The sequence below is a fragment of the Salmo trutta genome, chromosome 5 (assembly GCF_901001165.1).
Source record: "Salmo trutta chromosome 5, fSalTru1.1, whole genome shotgun sequence".
NCBI classification, from domain to species: domain Eukaryota; kingdom Metazoa; phylum Chordata; class Actinopteri; order Salmoniformes; family Salmonidae; genus Salmo; species Salmo trutta.
In genome coordinates, this window is record NC_042961.1 from 13,038,479 (window position 1) to 13,057,777 (window position 19,299).

The 19,299-nt window shown below is 42.4% G+C and overlaps 1 protein-coding gene across 1 annotated transcript in view; it reads right to left on the reverse strand.

The window, feature by feature from the left end:
• fmn2a (formin 2a) overlaps positions 1-19,299 on the reverse strand; it is a 46,235-nt gene that overhangs the window by 1,309 nt on the left and 25,627 nt on the right. Inside the window, exons 8-17 of the mRNA XM_029752143.1 lie at positions 17,795-17,856; positions 13,654-13,745; positions 13,432-13,561; positions 12,915-13,061; positions 12,474-12,533; positions 11,822-11,942; positions 10,109-10,201; positions 4,200-4,251; positions 3,072-3,221; positions 219-300 (exon numbers count right to left, since the gene is read on the reverse strand). Of these exons, the coding sequence (XP_029608003.1) occupies positions 219-300; positions 3,072-3,221; positions 4,200-4,251; positions 10,109-10,201; positions 11,822-11,942; positions 12,474-12,533; positions 12,915-13,061; positions 13,432-13,561; positions 13,654-13,745; positions 17,795-17,856 (989 nt within the window). The remainder of the gene's footprint in view (positions 1-218; positions 301-3,071; positions 3,222-4,199; positions 4,252-10,108; positions 10,202-11,821; positions 11,943-12,473; positions 12,534-12,914; positions 13,062-13,431; positions 13,562-13,653; positions 13,746-17,794; positions 17,857-19,299) is intronic.

Genomic DNA, 19,299 nt, shown 5'->3' on the forward strand with positions numbered 1-19,299 from the left:
TTGAGAATTTTCCATGCAGATGAGCTTCGTGATTTACATAAATCGACTGACTCTTCATTAAAATCCTATTGCTGCAGGATTATTTTCTGTGACGGTAAAGGTCAAATTTAGCTCCTACATCTGTATTTTATGAGGAATAAGGAAACAGAAGATATACAGAAAGTGGTTAGGAGAAAAGGATTTAGGAAAAAGGAAAAAGAGACTGAAAGAGAACTCACTATTCCAGAGGACTGTTTGGGTTTGACGCTGTATGAGACCTTCTCTCTGGCTTGTTTGAAAACCTCCTCTGCCGTTTTCAGTCTGAAAAGACACCACTAGTTTCAGCCATGCATTTGTAATATACACACGCTTGCATTTGAAATGTACCTTCTACTAGAAATGGAGATAAGGTATGTTTGCAGTAGTAAAAGGTCAGGCAACTCAGCAGTGAGGTTTTCCAGGCAAGGTTTGGGTCTCTGCTGTTTATACAGGAGAAAGTTATGGGTGACTAGTTCCAACGTTTTAAGAAGCCCCTTTCTGATCCACTGTGATGATAGAGACAGGTTTAAACCATTCAGTGGCCTGACTCTCAACACCGCACACTGTACAAAAATACATTCTAGACCAGTAAATTCACGTGTGTGCGTGCTTGTCCAAATTTGGTATGCCTTTGTAGTAAGTCAGGTTGAGGGGGGGGGCCTCTACATTTCCCAATTGTCTAGATGGTGGTAGGCCAAATAGGTCATGATTACAACTTTGTTTTGATCATTTCCCGCAAATTAAAAAAACACAAGACATTACTTTTTATTTTTACAAATACATATCACAATGTAATCTACATCCAGCAGAACGAAACAATTAGCATTTGTTGACTTTTCAAATGTTATCTTCAAAACCATCAAACCACTGGAAGCTAACAGAATCGCTCATGTGTTCTTTTCATTATTGGGGTTATGAAACCGATCTGGGTCGTTTCAACCCTTCTCTTTCTTATCTTGTCTATGAATTTGAATGACTCTGATAGGATCTAATAGTGAACATGTGATGCATGCTATTGAAAACTCATGTTTAGGGATCATTCATTCCAACACTGAAGATTCAACACTCATCTATGGCAACTCCTGACTTTCTGCTTGATATTGACCTCACAGGGTAGGTTCAATAGAAATATGAGTATATCGATATGAATCAAAATGTAAGTTTGTCTGATCCATTTCCCTTCTACTTACATAAAACATGTACTGCATTCTGGGATTAATGGTATTCGGTTGCTTCAGCATCCTTGGTTGTTACAACACACAGCATTCTCTATTGTTTCAAGGGGAGTCGAAAAGCTCAAGGTGCACTACATTTGACCTCAGTCAAGGTGCTTTATTCTTCACATTAAGCTGACATGACTTCACTTGGCTTGTCAAGGTAATGTGCTTGGTGTGCTTGAAGGTGAATGTGAAACAGTAGGTTCATTGTGTTCCAGGGAGATATATAGTGCCTTCGGGAAAAGTATTCAGACCTTATTCTAAAATTGATTAAATCGTTTTTTTTGTCATTAATCTACACACAATACCCCATAATGTCAAAGCAAAAATAGGTTTTTAGAAATGTTTGCTAATTTATTAAAAGTGAAAACTGAAATATGACATTTACATAAGTTTTCAGACCCTTTACTCAGTACTTTGTTGAAGCACCTTTGGCAGCGATTACAGAATCGATCGGGTTCATCTCCACAGATGTTCGATCGGGTTCAAGCCCATGCTCTGGTTGGGCCACTCAAGGACATTCAGAAACTTGTCGAGAAGTCACTCCTGCATTGTCTTGTCTGTGTGCTTAGGGTCATTGTCCTTCGGCCCAGTCTGATGTCCTGAGAGCTCAGGTTTTCATCAAGGATCCTTCTGTACTTTTCTCCGTTCATATTTCCTTCGATCTTGACTAGTCTCCCAGTCCCTGCCGCTGAAAAACATCCCCACAGCATGATGCTGCCACCACCATGCTTCACCGTAGGGATGGTGCCAGGTTTCCTCGAGACGTGACGCTTGGCATTCAGGCCAAAGAGTTCAATCTTGGTTTCATCAGACCAGAGAATATTGTCATCTCATGGTCTGAGAGTCTTTAGGTGCCTTTTGGCAAACTCCAAGCGGACTGTTATGTGCCTTTTACTGAGGAGTGGCTTCCATCTGGCCACTCTACCATAAAGGCCTGATTGGTGGAGTGCTGCAGAGATGGATGTCCTTCTGGAAGGTTCTCCCATCTCCAAAGAGGAACTCTAGAGCTCTGTCAGAGTGACCATTGGGTTCTTGATCGTCTCCCTGACCAAGGCCCTTCTCCCCCGATTTATGAGTTTGACCGGGCGGCCAGCTCTAGGAAGAGCCTTGGTGGTTCCAAACTTCTTACATTTAAGAATGATGGAGGCCGCTGTGTTCTTGGTGACCTTCAATACTGCAGACATGTCCCCATCCAACCTGACAGAGCTTGAGAGGATCTGCAGAGAATAATGGGAGAAACTCCCGAAATACAGGTGTGCCAAGCTTGTAGCATCCATAATAAATACAATACAAATGCACAATCCTGTCTCGGAGCTCTACGGACAATTCCTTCGACCTCATGGCTTGGTTTTTGCTCTGACATGCACTGTCAACTGTGGGTGCTTATATAGACAGGTGGGTCTCTTTCAAAATCCTGTCCAATCAATTGAATTTACCACAGGTGGACTCCAATCAAGTTGTAGAAACATCTCAAGGATGATCAATGGAAACAGGATGCACCTGAGCTCAATTTCGAGTCTAATAGCAAAGGGTAAATAATGTTTTTTATTTTTAATAAATGTGCAAACATTTCTAAAAACCTGTTTTTGCTTTGTCATTATGGTGTATTGTGTGTAGATTGCGGAGGATTTTTTTTTTCTAATCCATTTTAGAATAAGGCTGTAATGTAATAAAATGTGGAAAAAGTCGATCTGTGGTAGGTCTGTAGAAGTTCAGAATATAGATTGTACAACCCTCCCCAAAGTAAAACCCAGCAAAGAGTGGCTTTCATTGAATAGGATGGACTCAACACACATAAAATAACTGCAAAACACCGCTTGCACCAATCCTTACCGTTCCTGTAACCTCAGTTTGTTTTCCTTCTTCCAAAGATCTTTGAAATCAGTGGAGAACTCATGCCACACAGAAAACAGCGTGTTGGGAGAGACTTCCTTCTCGCCTGCCTTGGCCTTGACTGAAAAGAACACGCTCAGCTCCAAAAAACTGAGGATGGAGAGAACAAAAACATTACATCAAACCCAAAATACCCAAATTACAATAGTAGATTACAGAAACACTAAGTTATTGTGAAACCTGTAGGCTTATAATAAATATGTGAAATGTGAAAGTTAATCTTAGAAAAATAAGAGCATTTCAGAAAAACACTTGATATGGAAGTATGCTAAGTGAAGGTGACTGGGCATTTCAGAACACAAAGAAATACTAGAATGTATTAGCTGGCACAATCACATTCTTTCCTAAGTCAATAACATAAAGTGATATTCTCCCTCCACACATAACATTCCAGATGAAAAGGTTATAAACCCTTTAAAGGGAATGAATCTCACTGTGCTCAAGTCTCAGAGACAAACACATAAAGGGAGAGCGAGAGAGACAAACACATAAATAAAAAAAGGAGAGCGAGAGCGAGAGACAAACACATAAAGAAAGGAAGAGAGAGAGACAAACACATATCGTGAGAGAGAGAGACAAACACAAAGAAAAGGAGAGAGACAGAGAGAGACAGCACATAAAGTAAGGGAGAGAGAGAGACAAACACGTAAAGAAAGGGAGAGAGAGAGAGACAAACAGGAGAGAAAGATAAATAGAGGAAGAGAGAGCACACGTGAAAGTGAAAAATGCCCTGGCTTTGTGCTTGATCAATACCCGGGAGTTTGGAGGGAACACATTCTTGCCTATTGTTAACAGAAGCCTGGAGCCAACGCTGTTTACTCTGTCTCTGCTTGGATAAACAACCCAGACACTGGACGCCTTCAGTCTATCACAGGACCCGCAGTAAAGGCCATCTATAGGTAGAGGTACATGTTCCATGTAGCCTGGGTATCTAAACATTGATGAAGCGCAGTAAAGAGTGAACTTAGCTGATCATTTTGTAAGCTGTTGTTACAAAATGATCATTGTCACAATGTTATCATACTGAAGCTCTAACAGCTGATAAAATATAATCAGGTGTATTCTTACATCTTATGAGTGTTCTCTAGTTGTGTTTCTTGTGCCTCCAGATCAGTTTTTGCTGTGAGAGAAAAAATAGTCAGAATATAGGCATAACAAGCCACTCAACAGGACAACATCATACAGTAGGCAAAGTTCAGCAGTAATGGATCATTACATAAACATGTGTCACTCCATCCCATGAGCTACTGTAGTTCCCAGTTCAGTTACTATGGACAACATGAAGATACATTCCGGTGATGATAACAATGCGGCCAGTTACACATAAGCCATAAACAAGGTTTAATTATTAGTATTGATAAATACGCTACACAAGTATGTGGACACCCCTTCAAATTAGTGGATTCTGCTATTTCAGTCACACCCATTGCTGACAGGTGTATAAAATTGAGCACACAGCCATGCAATCTCCATAGACAAACATTGGTAGTAGAATGACCCGTACTGAAGAGCTCAGTGACTTTCAACGACTGTCCTCGGTTGCAACACTCACTACCGAGTTCTAAACTGCCTCTGGAAGCAACATCACCACAAAAACCATTCATTGGAAGCTTCATGAAATGAGTTTCCATGGCCAAGCAGCCGCACACAAGCCTAAGATCAGCATGCGCAACGCAAAGCGTCGGCTGGAGTGGTGTAAAGCTCGCCGCCATTGGACTCTGGAGCAGTGGAAGCAGTTCTCTGGAGTGATGAATTACGCTTCACCATCTGGCAGTCCGATGGATGAATCTGAGTTTGGCGGATGCCAGGAGAACGCTACCTACCCCAATGCATAGTGCCAACTGTAAAATTTGGTGAAGGAATAATGGTCTGGGGCTGTTTTTCATGGTTCGGGCTAGGCCCCTTAGTTCCAGTGAAGGGAAATCTTAACGATATAGCATACAATGACTTTCTAGACGATTCTGTGCTTTCAACTTTGTGGCAACAGTTTGGGATAAGCCCTTTCCTGTTTCAGCATGACAATGCCCCCGTGCACGAAGCGAGGTCCATACAGAAACATTTTGTCGCTGTAGAAGAACTTGACTGGCCTGCACAGAGCTCTGACCTCAACCCCATCGAACATCTTTGGGATGAATTGGAACACCAACTGCGAGCCAGGCCTAATTTCCCAACTTCAGTGCCCGACCTCACTAATGCTCTTGTGGCTGAATGGAAGCAATGTTCCAGCATCTAGTGGAAATCCTTCCCAGAATAGTGGAGGCTGTTATAGAAGCAAAAGGGGGAACCAACTCCATATTAATGCCCATGATTTTAGAATGAGATGTTAGACGTCCACATACTGTTGTCCATGTAGTGTAGCTTATACAATTTCTCATACAGGCGGAATGACTGGGTTTCCCCTGTATAGACAGTTTACACAGGATTTCACACATCAACATTAATACCACTTGCTGTCATTTTCAGGGTTAGTTCATGTAATTGAGTGTTGAACTGACTGCGGTGGCACCACTGACAAATGAACACCATGGTTTTCAAGGCAAGTGTTCTTTGTGTACATTTACTATTAATGAGTTCAGGGAATTATTGTGAAATATCATCAAACTCAGAGGAATTCCAGAAGATATCCTTAACCTTAGGAGGATTTTTCATAATTCTCTCTCCTTCCACCCTCTATAAACAAAGATGTTGATTCGATGTACAATTGTACGGCAACCAGCTGCAATAGGATTGTGAGTTTGCAAAATAATGTGTTGAGCAAACTCACAACAAAAAGTTTGTGTATGAAAACTCACAATCATATTGCAGCTGGTTGCCTTACAAATGTACAATGAATCAACATCTTATAAAAAAAATGTTTATGTAGAGTGCAGTTAATTTTCATTGAGATATTGAGGAAGTCTGTGATACTGTAACCAAGGTGTTCTGGTGAACCAGTCTTTGTCTGCGACCTGACTTGCATTAGCTCCCTGAGAAAATGCCTATAGGCCAACGTTTTAGTTGAGTGGGCTAACACGGTCTTGTAGTACAGTATGCAGACGAGGGTGTCAAAGCGAAGGTGAACTGTACCTTAGGTGGTTTGGTGAACCACGCTTGCTCTTGGACTGACAACAGTCTTGTGGCATGCATGCGACCCAGGTTCAAACCCAGCCAATCTCATCTGCGTGTTTCTCCAGCTATATTGCTTTCACACACAATCCTATACGGTAGATAGATACCATATAAGACATGTTGTTAGTAGCCTTCAAGGGCAGCTTCCCAATCCATAGCAACCTAAAACCTATAGCCTCTTCATAGCCTTCCAAGACATCCACTAAAGTAGACGGGTAGGAATCTTTCTTGGCATGGATCTTTGGCCTGTCTTTATCCAGGGAACATCAAATCGCTGCGTGTAATTCAAGCCAGAGCGACATCTAAGAAACCTTGACATGTCCAATGGGACGATCACTTTTGTCCACGGCTCCCTGTACTAAATCATTCTAACACTGATCCTCTCTTCTACATCTGCTTTCTATTGCTCATCAATAACCAATCAGAAATCTGAACAGGATGGGCGTCATCAGATCAATGCAACAGCATAACAATTAGCAAAGAAGTATGGAATCCATTTTGAATCCATCCAAAATGTCAAACAACATGGACTGTATGTGGTGAGTTAATACCGGCCTTCTATACACATGTACACTACCGTTCAAAAGTTTGAGGTCACTTAGAAATGTCATTCCTCTGTCCAATGTCTGTGTTCTTTTGCCCATCTTAATCTTTTCTTTTTATTGGCCAGTCTGAGATATGGCTTTTTCTTTGCAACTCTGCCTAGAAGGCCAGCATCCTGGAGTCGCCTCTTCACTGTTGACGTTGAGACTGGTGTTTTGCGGGTACTATTTAATGAAGCTGCCAGTTGAGGACTTGTGAGGTGTCTGTTTCTCAAACTAGACTCTAATCTACTTGTCCTCTTGCTCAGTTGTGCACCGGGGCCTCCCACTCCTCTTTCTATTCTGGTTAGAGCCAGTTTGCGCTGTTCTGAGAAGAGAGTAGTACACAGCGTTGTACGAGATCTTCAGTTTCTTGGCAATTTCTCGCATGGAATATCTTTCATTTCTCAGAACAAGAATAGACTGACGAGTTTCAGAAGAAAGTACTTTGTTTCTGGCCGTTTTGAGCCTGTAATCGAACCCACAAATATGCTCCAGATAGTCAACTAGTCTAAAGAAGGCCAGTTTAATTGTTTCTTTAATCAGAACAACAATTTTCAGCTGTGCTAACATAATTATGATCAATTAGCCTTTTAAAACGATAAACTTGGAATCGCTAACACAACGTGCCATTGGAACACAGGAGTGATGGTTGCTGATAATGGGCCTCTGTACGCCTATGTAGATATTCCATTAAAAATCAGCCATTTCCAGCTATAATAGTCATTTACAACATTAACAACGTTTACACTGTATTTCTGATAAATTTGATGTTATTTTAATGGACAAAAAATGAGCTTTTCTTTAAAAAACAAGGACATTTCTAAGTGACCCCACACTTTTGAACGGTACTGTAAGTACAATACCTGTCTAGAAGTTTAAAATTAGATTCTGGACAACACCGAATAAATCTTATCTGACATGGTATGAGTAGGCAACCCTTGTAGCCAAGGCAGTAGTCAGTCCCCTAAAGAGAGCATGCAGACAATATTACTAATCTTAATATTTCCATCAGAAACAGATTATCACATGGCCAATGTTCTGTTCGGAGGCACAGAGACTCCATCAAAGGCATCGCATGCATGAGAATCTGTGAAACAAGCGGGGAAAATCGAGCTAGACCAAACAGTGCCGTTTCCACGAGTCCCCTTTCACTGTTATTCTGTGGTTAGTTTCATGGTCAGAAAATAAACAAGAGTGGTGGAAACTGTGGAGCCAGAAATGGTTTAACTCCAGGGTCTGAAATGATAGAAATAACACAAATAAGACATTGCTGTTGTTGCTTTTTTTTGCCGCAGTGGAGGCACCCAGCGAATTTAGTCTGGAGCCTTCCAAGTCACATGTCAGTGTTACGCCGAACATTCCTCTCTCTGAGGACAACCTCGTCATTTGCATCAAAGGGAAAACCCAATATTTATTTCAGAGAGACGCTTTCATCCAGGCTTCCTTTAAAGTTGGACTCAAGGACAGTGAGCAACATAGCAGAAGAGCATGTGTTATAGATTACCAACTCTCATTTGAATACAACATCACTTGAGAAGGGGCCAGTGAGCTCAGAATTACAAGAAGAATGGGAACAGTTAGCTAGAAATAGCCTGCTATGTAAAACTGCCTAGAATGATATCCTACATGTTTTAATAGACATTGAAAACCAAACCTTATTTTGTCTGTTATGATGAGCATAGTTCCATTCTTTTAAACAGATTTTCTACGCTTTACCTCAGCGTTAAGTTAAAAGGACTGAGATGCAGGGGTGAAGGTTGTTGAAAGGGTCTGGGAGGGACGGTGATAACAAACACACTGTGGTCAAATGAAAACAAACATGGTCGATCACAGAGGGAAAGCGCTAGGTGGATTCATCATCAGCGCTCGTTCCACTGCTAATTCATCATCCCTGTTTTAACTGTTCCCAGGGTAAACAGCATCCTCCAAGTGTTTATTTGATTTCCTGATATGACAGAGGGAGGAATGGCCAGAACGAGAGAGTAAACGAGGGAGGTTGAGAGAGGAGGCTCTCCCAGAGAGAGAAAGAAAAGAGAAAGAAAAGAGGTGAAGAATGAACAGGAGGAGGAAGACAAGGACAAACCAGATTGCTATTACAGTTCCACTATCTACCCTGTCAGGGTCCAATCCTGCCTATAGCCCTCATTATGTGTTCATGTTTGGCCTGGATGTACGTCTGCTCTTGAAATGTCTTTCAGACAGAGGTCAAAGGCTCAGCTAACAGGTGCTGCTGCAGCTCATCATAACAGGGACAAAGCTGAAACAATAGCCTTGAGTTATTCAGTGCAATCTGGTGTAAGCAGAGGTCTCCATGGAAACGGCGTTGATTCAAATAAAAATCTAATCAAACTGTATTCCTCACGTACACAGTTTATAGCAGGTAGAAAATGTGCAATGAAATGCTAGCTCCCTTAACATTGCAGTACAATAATAAAATAAGTTAGAAGAAGAAAGTAATATGCATTGCAATAACCTGATATGTATAAAATATACAGCATAGATTATGAGTGTGCTATGTCAATTTTGACTGTATTTACAATATAAAGTGGGTAGTGTCTTGGTCATTCAGTTGAATAAATAGTATATAATAGAACAGCAGCATTGACTGTGTGTGCATGTGTGTGTGTGTGTGTGTGTGTGCTTGTGTGTGTGTCTGTGTGCGTGTGTGTGTGTGTCTATGTGCTTGTGTGTGTGTGTGTGTGTGTGTGTGTGTGTGCATGTGCTTGTGTGTGTGTGCGTGCTTGTGTGTAAGGGTTTGATGTGCGGAGGGTCAGTGCAAAAAGCCACAAGGTGCAGGTCTGAGCAGGTAGAATGATGGTCTCTGCAAATCTTTCTTCCAAACACTGTACATTAACCAGGAGAGCAACTGAGACATCAGTCTTGGCAGGACAGATGCAGTGCAGTCTAACCAAAGGTTAGCATGATGATCAACTGCCCATCTCTACACTCTATTCTATAACACAGATCCAAGATGGCTTCCTCATGTCAGCTATTCTGACACTGAACATAACCCAGTGGGATATCTGAGGCATTAGTCATTGGCCTTCATCTTTGGGGCAGCTACACTTTAGTTGCACCAAGGATAAGGGGTATCAATGACCCGTCTCGAAGCTTGACCCTCACTACTTGAAGAACCAACATGGCTTCCTTTGTCATTGATCAACGGTCCATTTGTCTCAGCCACAACCCAAAATGGCCTCAATGATGGTTGAGTCATTTGTCAAGTAACCACAACTGGAGCACCTTCACCTCTTGCCTGTCTGTACTCTCTGTTCGCAAACTCACCTTGGCTCAGAAACTCCTCCATCTTCTCTTTAAAGGGTTGCAGGTGCTCTTCAGAAGAGACCTGACAGACCTTCTCTGTCTCGGCCGAGCATGCTGGAGTGGAGGAGGACAAAGAAGGAAGAAAAAGAATGAGAGCTTGACATTGCTGTATTACACTCTACCTGTTTGTGTAATTGGGGCTAATTACTGTACATAATGTGTATACCTAATGTGGATTGGGCAAAGGCAAACTAACCAGTAATGATGCATTCCCATTCACCCTAATACTTTTCTCCAAACAATGAGTGATACCCTTGGAACCTGCAGACCCCTTAAGCGTCCCTTGGCGCACCCCAGAGTCACGGTCCATCAGCGCCCATGATGAATCCAAAACTTGCCTGCCAGAGTTCTCAGAGTTAATTGGTTGACCATATGGCCCCCTCTGTGGAGCTAGCTGTTGTCCTGAGGGCCATTCAAGCCCACTGCTGTGGGACGCCGACTAATTAACCTAATCCCCAGGCAACTGTCATCGAAGCCCACATCTGTTACAACACTCAGCTGTTCCCTCTAAAGTAAAGAGAACCTACAGTATGTGATGAAGCATTAATGTACACCATCATGGTACTCTGCCATTGGGAATGAGTAAGTGAGTCAGTCTCCCAGTGGACCTTGGAAACCTGATAATCGGAAGCTTCCCAAGATTGATTGCAGTGCAGTAAAAAACAATAGGAGCCTTGGTTTAACAGTAAGATACATAAAACATGATAGAGAAGAAAGGAGATTTGGGTGATTATTCTTGATCGACACATATAAAATAGATGCACTCTGTTAGCGTTAATGTTTCCCCGCCTGTAGACCCCTATAACGTTCTGTAAGTGTTGAATGAGTCAGGACTGACTAATGAATATAATAAGTATTTCCCCATTCAGTCATTCATTCGGTCACACAGGGATTTTGTTTTCAACCAATGAGCATGGCTTTAAGTGTGTAATCTGATTTCCACACCTCATCAGGGCTTTTTGTTGGGAAAAGACTTGACAGACTTCAGCCTTAGTCAGTAATTCCCTGTAAACCTCTAAAACATTTTTGTAAGTGCTACCTGGACTTGTATTTTATGCGAAGTGACCTAGTATTTAGGTTGAACTATTATGAAAAGGATACACAGACTATATTCTGTTCTTGCTCAACTGGATGGCTGTCAAACAGTATTGCTACCTACCCAGTACACTGATAGTTTTGAAGGTTTTAATTATGGGACCTTCAGATCTTATGGTTTGTAATGTGAGTATGCAGGGGGTAGCATAAATAAGGCGGCCTCTCCAGGTCCTTGACCCACTCTGAGGGGCCTGAGCTGGGGCACACAGGTAGGAGAAGCCCCTTGAACCCGGCTTGTTTGGCTCTCCATGTTGTGATTCTACAGGAGTCTGCTCCTGACTCTCCATCTGGTTTGGTGGTCTGTACGACAAACAGATGCTATCTGTTGGCCCTGTTCTGTGATCAAAACATCACTATGGCTGGGCACACTTGGAAGAATTTCCCATGATAGAGATACAGGGATGCATTTCACCTGAGTTATACCTTCATAAATCCTACACAATGGTTCATAAACATGATGTGACATCTGTCATAATCAACATTGATTCAGGTTTACTACCTGGTGTTGGTGACATACAGTCCAAGGTTTGTCAGTGAAGCTCCAAATGGAGCTAATATATTTGTGGGTGCCAGTCTCACCTTTGAGGTCTTTCCTTAGCTTGCGTAGATCTCTCTGAAAGTCCTCAAACTTCATCTGAGAGGCCTGGAAGAGATCCTGGGGTTCAGGGAGAGGGTAGACACAGGTCTCTCTACCTGCGTCCTGACAACATACAGACACACAGTCAAAGTCAATCATCATCAAAGACCAGAGCAACCCTCTCCAGCATACATCTCAGTTAACATTGGGCTGGATGTCTCGACCATTCTTATCAGTAGTCAGAAACATTGCCAGTAAGATAAGGTTGCATGGTGGTAGTGGTTATAGTCATCAGCTAGAGAGGAGCCATTGTAATCAAAAAATAAGTTTATCCTGTCAATCAGTGTTACCAGGGAGCCATTAGGAGCCCAGAACAGTGTCGTGTAGGTTGATTTTGGCAACATACTCTCGGCTGAGTTCATCTCATCTGGCTAACCTAATTATTTACAATAGGCCCCCTTTGGATCCTGTGCCAGCTAACGTGCTACAGGTCGAGCTGAACTGAGAAAAGGAAAGGAAAATAAATTATTTGATAAAAAAAATAAGCCACGCTATCCTCTGGCGAGAAAGAAGATGAAAAGGGTTCTGGAAAGATATCTCAGCAAATCAGAGTAAATCAGAAAGTGATTCAAATAAACAGGAAGTAGAACATACCTCATCAAAGTGCCTTAGATAGTAAGCAACGATGAATGACAAAAGACTCTGAGAGTTATCCTGAAAGAGAAACAGTTGAAAAGATCAAAATAAATAAACCGTAAATCATTTTTGTCATTAATCTAATCATTTTAGAGCAGAATGTTCTAAGTTGTATGGAGAAAACATCTAAAGAGGACTTAGAAGCAATGCATCAAACACAAGTGAAACCTCTGCTGCGGAAACTGTCATAACTTAATGCTGGTAACTTGTCTTATATTCTTTATGGGCACCTCTCTGGGATTCCAATACTGAAAACATTGACCACTATGTTCTTACAGGACAGCACTGGCGGTACACTAAAAATCTAACAAGCAGTCAGTCACTCACTCATTTGGGGACAAAGACATTCCCTGAGCACCGTAATAAGGCAGTTATGGTCAGAGCTCAACATACACTCACACTGCTCTTGACGTCCTTGAGTTTGGGCAGGATGTCCAGAGTGAAGCCGTCAGCCTGCCCGCGCGATCGGTTCCCTCCGTTCATGAAGTTCCCAAAAGCTAAGACGAGACCTAGCACCTGCATCACACACTGACCTCTCTGCAGAGTCTGATACACAGCATGGGGAAAGACAGAGACAAGGAGTTGAGGAAGGGGTGGAATGACGGAGAGAGGGACGAGAAGGAGAAAGGGAAATATATAACAGAGAGGTAGAGAAGCAGGAAGCCAAGTGAAAAGGAGAATAACAAAGAAAAGACGATAGAGAAAGAGAAGACAGAGGGAAATAGACAAACTGAAGAAGAGCAAGAGATAGTTCAGTTCAGTGCATCTGGTGTCTAGGAGGCATACTGTATATTATCCCTCGCCAGAGATTATGGCTCTCATTCATTATGTACTGAACACTCTCGATGCATGGCTGTACATTACATTGTCCGCTAATACTACAGGCTGTTTTCAGACAGATGTAGAGGAGACTCACCGTACACACTCTCTGAAGGATTTCAACTTTCCGGAGGATGGAGGAGATACATTCATCAAAGGTTGATTGAAAGAGGATGCAAAACACCCTTCCTGAGAAATTGGGGATTTGGGACAGCTGGAAGAGAAACCTTAGGGAAGAGGAAAGTACAAGAGCAAGATGATAGTGATAAAAGGCAGACATTTTGAAATTGTGATTTTCTTGGCCTACATTTGCTCTCACTGTTCAGGCTTGTCCAATGGCTTTGCGTCGTCCTTATCTTTGGATGACTTGATGTGCTTCTCAATCTTCTCCATCTCATCTTGCTGGGCTCTCTGAAATAGGTAACGAGTGTGATATTGGGTAACAGTAAGTGAAACACAAAAGTGTACCTTGTGCTTGAGATATACCGTACATGCACACAAACCCTGTTCTTGCACATAGAAGGGAACTGAACGTGGTCAAATACAGCCCTTGTAGATACTTTATAAACACCATAGTATGGTTTCGATTTATAAGATATTTTCACATTCTCCGACACAAAACCACAGTTTAGTACAAGGTGGTCGAACAAAAATAAACCAGGCCAGAGATGGCATATCATTTACCAAAAGCAAGAAGACAATAGAGGTTGACAGGCCTGATGCAGAATGGCAAAACCATAAAACGGCCGACACAGAGAAATGTAAACTCTTTAAGTCTCTCATGACTTCAGGCTTGTCTGAGGAAGCAGGTTAGGGGAGCTGGCGTTGACTCCAGAGCCTGGCCCAGGAATAACTCAGCAGCAGCAGATCAAACACAGGGCAAATTAGTATTCAACACACTCTGCCTTGGGTCTGCGAGGGTAAGCTCTGGTTCTGGTTAACAACATGTTTTAAAGCGTAAATACATTTAACATGAAACAGGTCCTTTTTTAACTTCTGGGTGTACCAACGTGAGGAGTAATTTGTGGACAAGACGATATGATGGTGAGATCTATGAATTGGTACATTTCTCTTTGGCTGTGATAGTATGAGAGAAAGTTGCATGCGACATTCCAGAGAAAGGCCACTGCTATGTGAACAATCCCTTATTTCTGGTCAACTGTGTTTTTCTAAACCTCCCATGTATGGCACTAAACTTCAAGTCAAGATTGTTTTCTGATGACCGAGAACGTAGCCCGAGGTGCTATTATCGTATTGACCCATGTCACTGTCACCAATCCTGTGTTTTTCATACAAGGTGACAGTGTTGTTATAATGTTCCTCAACCCCGGCAGTCTCAGCCTCTGAGTAGATGTCATGAGTGCAAGTGATGGGGTTTGTCATGCTGATGCTTATCACATGCACAGTAATGTGGTGTTGGGAGGGGTTCCCTGAACTTCTAAGAGTCGTGTCAGATGATTATGACTCCTGATATTTGTGGGGAGGGGTACCTCACAGTGACCTCTTCCTTCCTGTGGGTTTGTGTTGTGAGAGCAGTAGTGGTTATATTTTCAGAGCCCACAGACAGGGTGACTCCACGTCTTACTGTGAAGTGAGGAGTGACCTTCTCCATGGCTTTGGGTTTGTGAGTGTGTTCTAGAACTGTGAGGGTGTAACCATTAGAACCCCTTATTCCGAAGTCAGGGTGGCTACACTGCCAACTGTGGTTAGGGGTTGGAGACTGGGAGACAGGATGGAGTCGCAATACAAAAGAGAAACAATTTGGCTCCTCAACTCAATAACACAGCCTCAGGCAAGACAGAAGAGGGAGAGAGATGAGGGTGGGTTGAGCAGACCCTCTGTTATTAAGGTCGATGTCCACGCCCCCGCGGAAATCTAATTAGCGTAATTAAAAAATACCCATAAATATCTGCCAGTTTAAGCTACAGATATTGAGACACATCCAATATTGTATTGGATGTATCTCAATCCGCCACATCTGCCGATGTAACACTTCCGCATCTGCGGTGAGAGGTGACAGAGCTAGAGCGGTGTTTGTCAGAGCATGAGACATCCCATCTGTGGTGAAAGGTTACAGAGCTAGAGCGGTGTTTGTCAGAGCATGAGACATCCCATCTGTGGTGAGAGGTGACAGAGCTAGAGCGGTGTTTGTCAGAGCATGAGACATTCCATCTGCGGTGAGAGGTGACAGAGCTAGAGCTGTGTTTGTCAGAGCATGAGACATTCCATCTGCGGTGAGAGGTGACAGAGCTAGAGCGGTGTTTGTCAGACCATGAGACATCCCGAAAATCGGTCTTCTCACAGAATCGTCTGTAGCGTCCGAGCGGTTTGGCCTAATAAGATCAGTCTGTGTAAAGGTGAGACTTTCACGAACAAGTACATGTCGGTTGTTTTGCCCACAGGCCTCACAAGGCTCATATGAAGTCCCCCGGTACCAGTTGAAAAAATATATGGAAGTATATATGGAGACCGTTTAGTGACAAAAATAAGGGGTTAAATATTTATAAATGTTTCCTGATCGTTCTTAGCCCCCCCAAAACAAATCTAAAGAAAGTTTGTTCTGAAGTGTCTATCCTATATTTGTTGTTCCATGTAGTAAATCTGTTATTAAATGCGTTTGTATGGGCTAATAGCAGTAAGGCCGATTAAAAATGTTAATCAAATCATTTTGGAATATATTTTTTTGATTCTTCAAGGGGTCTTAAAATTCAAAATCAAATAGCAAAATGATCCTTGGTATGAACTTCTTAAAACAATTCCATATAGCTTAGTTGTACTTTCCCCCCCAACTCCGGTTTAGACAGAACTTAGACTCTTATGGGTTATGACACATTTCCGCAAAACTACACCATGTCTTAAGCCACAGTCATTTTCAATATTATTAATGTGGCTCTAGAAGTCAAAGGACGGGCCTCTTGTGTTGCCCAGCCAAAAGCTTCTCAGGAATGTCATAGTATCTTAAACCTGTATCAAGGTTGAAATTGAAAAAACATGTTCCTTTTCATGCTCCTCTCTTTGTTGACATAACGATCCAAATGTTCAGCTAAAAGAGACAGGTTAAACCACAGGAGGTTGGTGGAACTTTAATTGGGGAGGACGAGCTCGTGGTAATCAGTGGAACGGTATAAATACATCAAATACATGGTTTCCATGTGTTTGATGCCATTCCATTGGCTCCGTCCCGGCCATTATTATGAGCCGTTCTCCCCTCAGCAGCCTCCACTGGCCGGTTAACGTCTTGCAGGGCCAATGATGTAGCTATTGTAATTAAATAACAAAACACTTTATTACATTATCCCATTGTACTTTAATAAAACAGTGCCTATTATAACAGTGTAGAGAAATACATTAAAATCCAATAGAGATAATATGTATAATTGTATGATAATGCATGTCTTACAAGAGAGGAGCCAACTTCTTTAAACGACAATAGATGTTTACTAGAGAAAAGTCTATCCAATTCCAGCATACATACAGTACACAGGGCTGACTCTGTGGCCAAACACCACACATACCGATAGGGATTGTGGCTTCCATGTTTGTTTTGGTATTTAAAGCACATTTCCTTTAGTTCGCCTTTCAAGTGGACCAGATGGAACATGAACTCCAGATACAGAGGCATGTTCAGAACAGACGCTGTGGAACTGACATCCACAACAAAATCATTCAACTATTCTGGAAACATTATAAAGACTTAGGAAATGACTAAAGATTCAAAGACTGTTTATGAAAAGCACGCCTTCCCACATGTTCCAAGGAAGGTGCTCTTAATTGATGGGGCTTGTAGTTTTTGTTTAGTAGTCCAAATAAAACAAAATGAATAACTGTTGACTGATTTACATCTAGTCGCTAATACTGTGGCTTGACTACATTATATTATATAATCAAATGATAGCTTTCTGTAACTATATGGCATGAAACTTAAACAATGATGGTTTCGTTGTAAACCACTACATTAGGAGTCCAAAAGCTCCAAATCTAGTTGATATTGTTGTGCAATAACCTCTACATGGAACTGGTGTGAGTTGGTATATGTTACATGACTTGTGGTAATGTAGACACGTTTGCCTGTCTATTGATTAACCTTTCATATTCCACATACCCTGTGTTTCTCAACATTTCTGATACCAGGGACCGGCAAGCCATGGTCCCTCCTGTGTCAGGGACCGGCAAGCCATGGTCCCTCCTGTGTCAGGGACCGGCAAGCCATGGTCCCTCCTGTGTCAGGGACCGGCAAGTTACGTTTTTTCACTGTAGTGCTGACTAAATTAGTGTCAGTTAACCAGCTCAGGGACCAGCGGCCAGAAATATCCCAAGGACCGCCAAAGGTCCACGGACCGGAGGTTGAGAAACACTGCCCAAAACATGTTTTTTTTTTCTTCAGTGACAGTTCGTGTCATCAAACGTTTACCAATGAAAAAGCGTAGTGTATAATCATTAATATATTTCAAACAACTTACATTGTCATACAGGGATTGCAAGGTCTCAAGGTCCACCACAGCGTTGTCCATGTTCAGAATGGCTTGAAAGGAAGGGAAAGAATAGGTAGCGTTTAATGATGATATCTGCCGAGTTCCTATTTGATAAAAGATTTTGGTCCCATCTTACAAAGAAATCTTAACCAGTCATGACAAGAACAACAACAGCATGTGTTCAGCCTTGGCAGATCTGCTAATACACTCATACAGTACATTTAGCCCCCTGACTGAGTTATCATTCATTTTGGACTAAAAGATAACTAATGTCAAGATATATAGACTGATTCCAGTCCCATTTCCCTACTAAATTATTTTTACCCATGACAAATATGAGAAACAGATTTTGGCCTGTTGCTGGTAAGCGTGTAACCGATGTGAAATGGCTAGTTAGTTAGCGGTGGTGCGCGCTAATAGCATTTCAATCAGTGATGTCACTCGCTCTGAGACCTGAAGTGGTTGTTCCCCTTGCGTTGCAAGAGTCTCGGCTTTTGTGGCGCGATGGGTAACGATGCTTCGTGGGTGTCAGTTGTTGATGTGTGCAAGGGTCCCTGGTTCGAGCCCAGGTTGGGACGGAACCCACACTGTTACATTGATGCTGTTGACCCGGATCATTGGTTGCTGCGGAAAAGCAATGTAACAGTGTAGGTTCCGTCCCTCTCTTCGCTCGAACCAGGGACCCTTGCACACATCAACAACTGACACCCCACGAAGCATCGTTACCCATCGCGCCACAAAAGCCGCAGCCCTTGCAACACAAGGGGAACAACCACTTCAGGTCTCAGAGTGAGTGACGTCACCGATTGAAACGCTATTAGCGCGAATCACCGCTAACTAACTAGCCATTTCACATCGGTTACAAGCGCATAGTGATTTCAATACATGAATAATCTACAGTACAAAACACATGGATACTCAGTTCCAATAGTACCTGTGGTGTGAGAAAGCAGTCTGTACTGCAGTGTGTGAGATGTGTCACCAGCTCATCAGATGGCCAGCAAGAACAGCCCTTGTACCAACACCAGCCCTTACACTTGGTTTCTAGGTTGTTGGTACAAGGGCTGTTCTTGCTGGCCATCTGATGAGCTGGTGACACATCTCACACACTGCAGTACAGACTGCTTTCTCACACCACAGGTACTATTGGAACTGAGTATCCAAGTTGTCATCCCTCCCCTTTAACACTGGCAGTCCTAAACTAAAACATAAATGTGGGTCCTTGAAAAATCTGTCAAGGTAAATAGCGCTGTGTATGAATTTCAGTGTATGATGTCACCTTTTTGTCTCAACGCAAGGACCTCGCACCTGTGAGTGTAATCCTTTGAAAGTAAATGTTTAAGGTAAACAGAGCCTGGGGGTCTAGCTTGTTTAACCTGACATGTTGAGGTATGCATTGAGCACAGAGAGACCACATACGTATATCATCTGATCTTTGTTGAAGTACTGTCAGAAAGCTCATCTAAAAAGGAACAGGATATAATAAACATGAC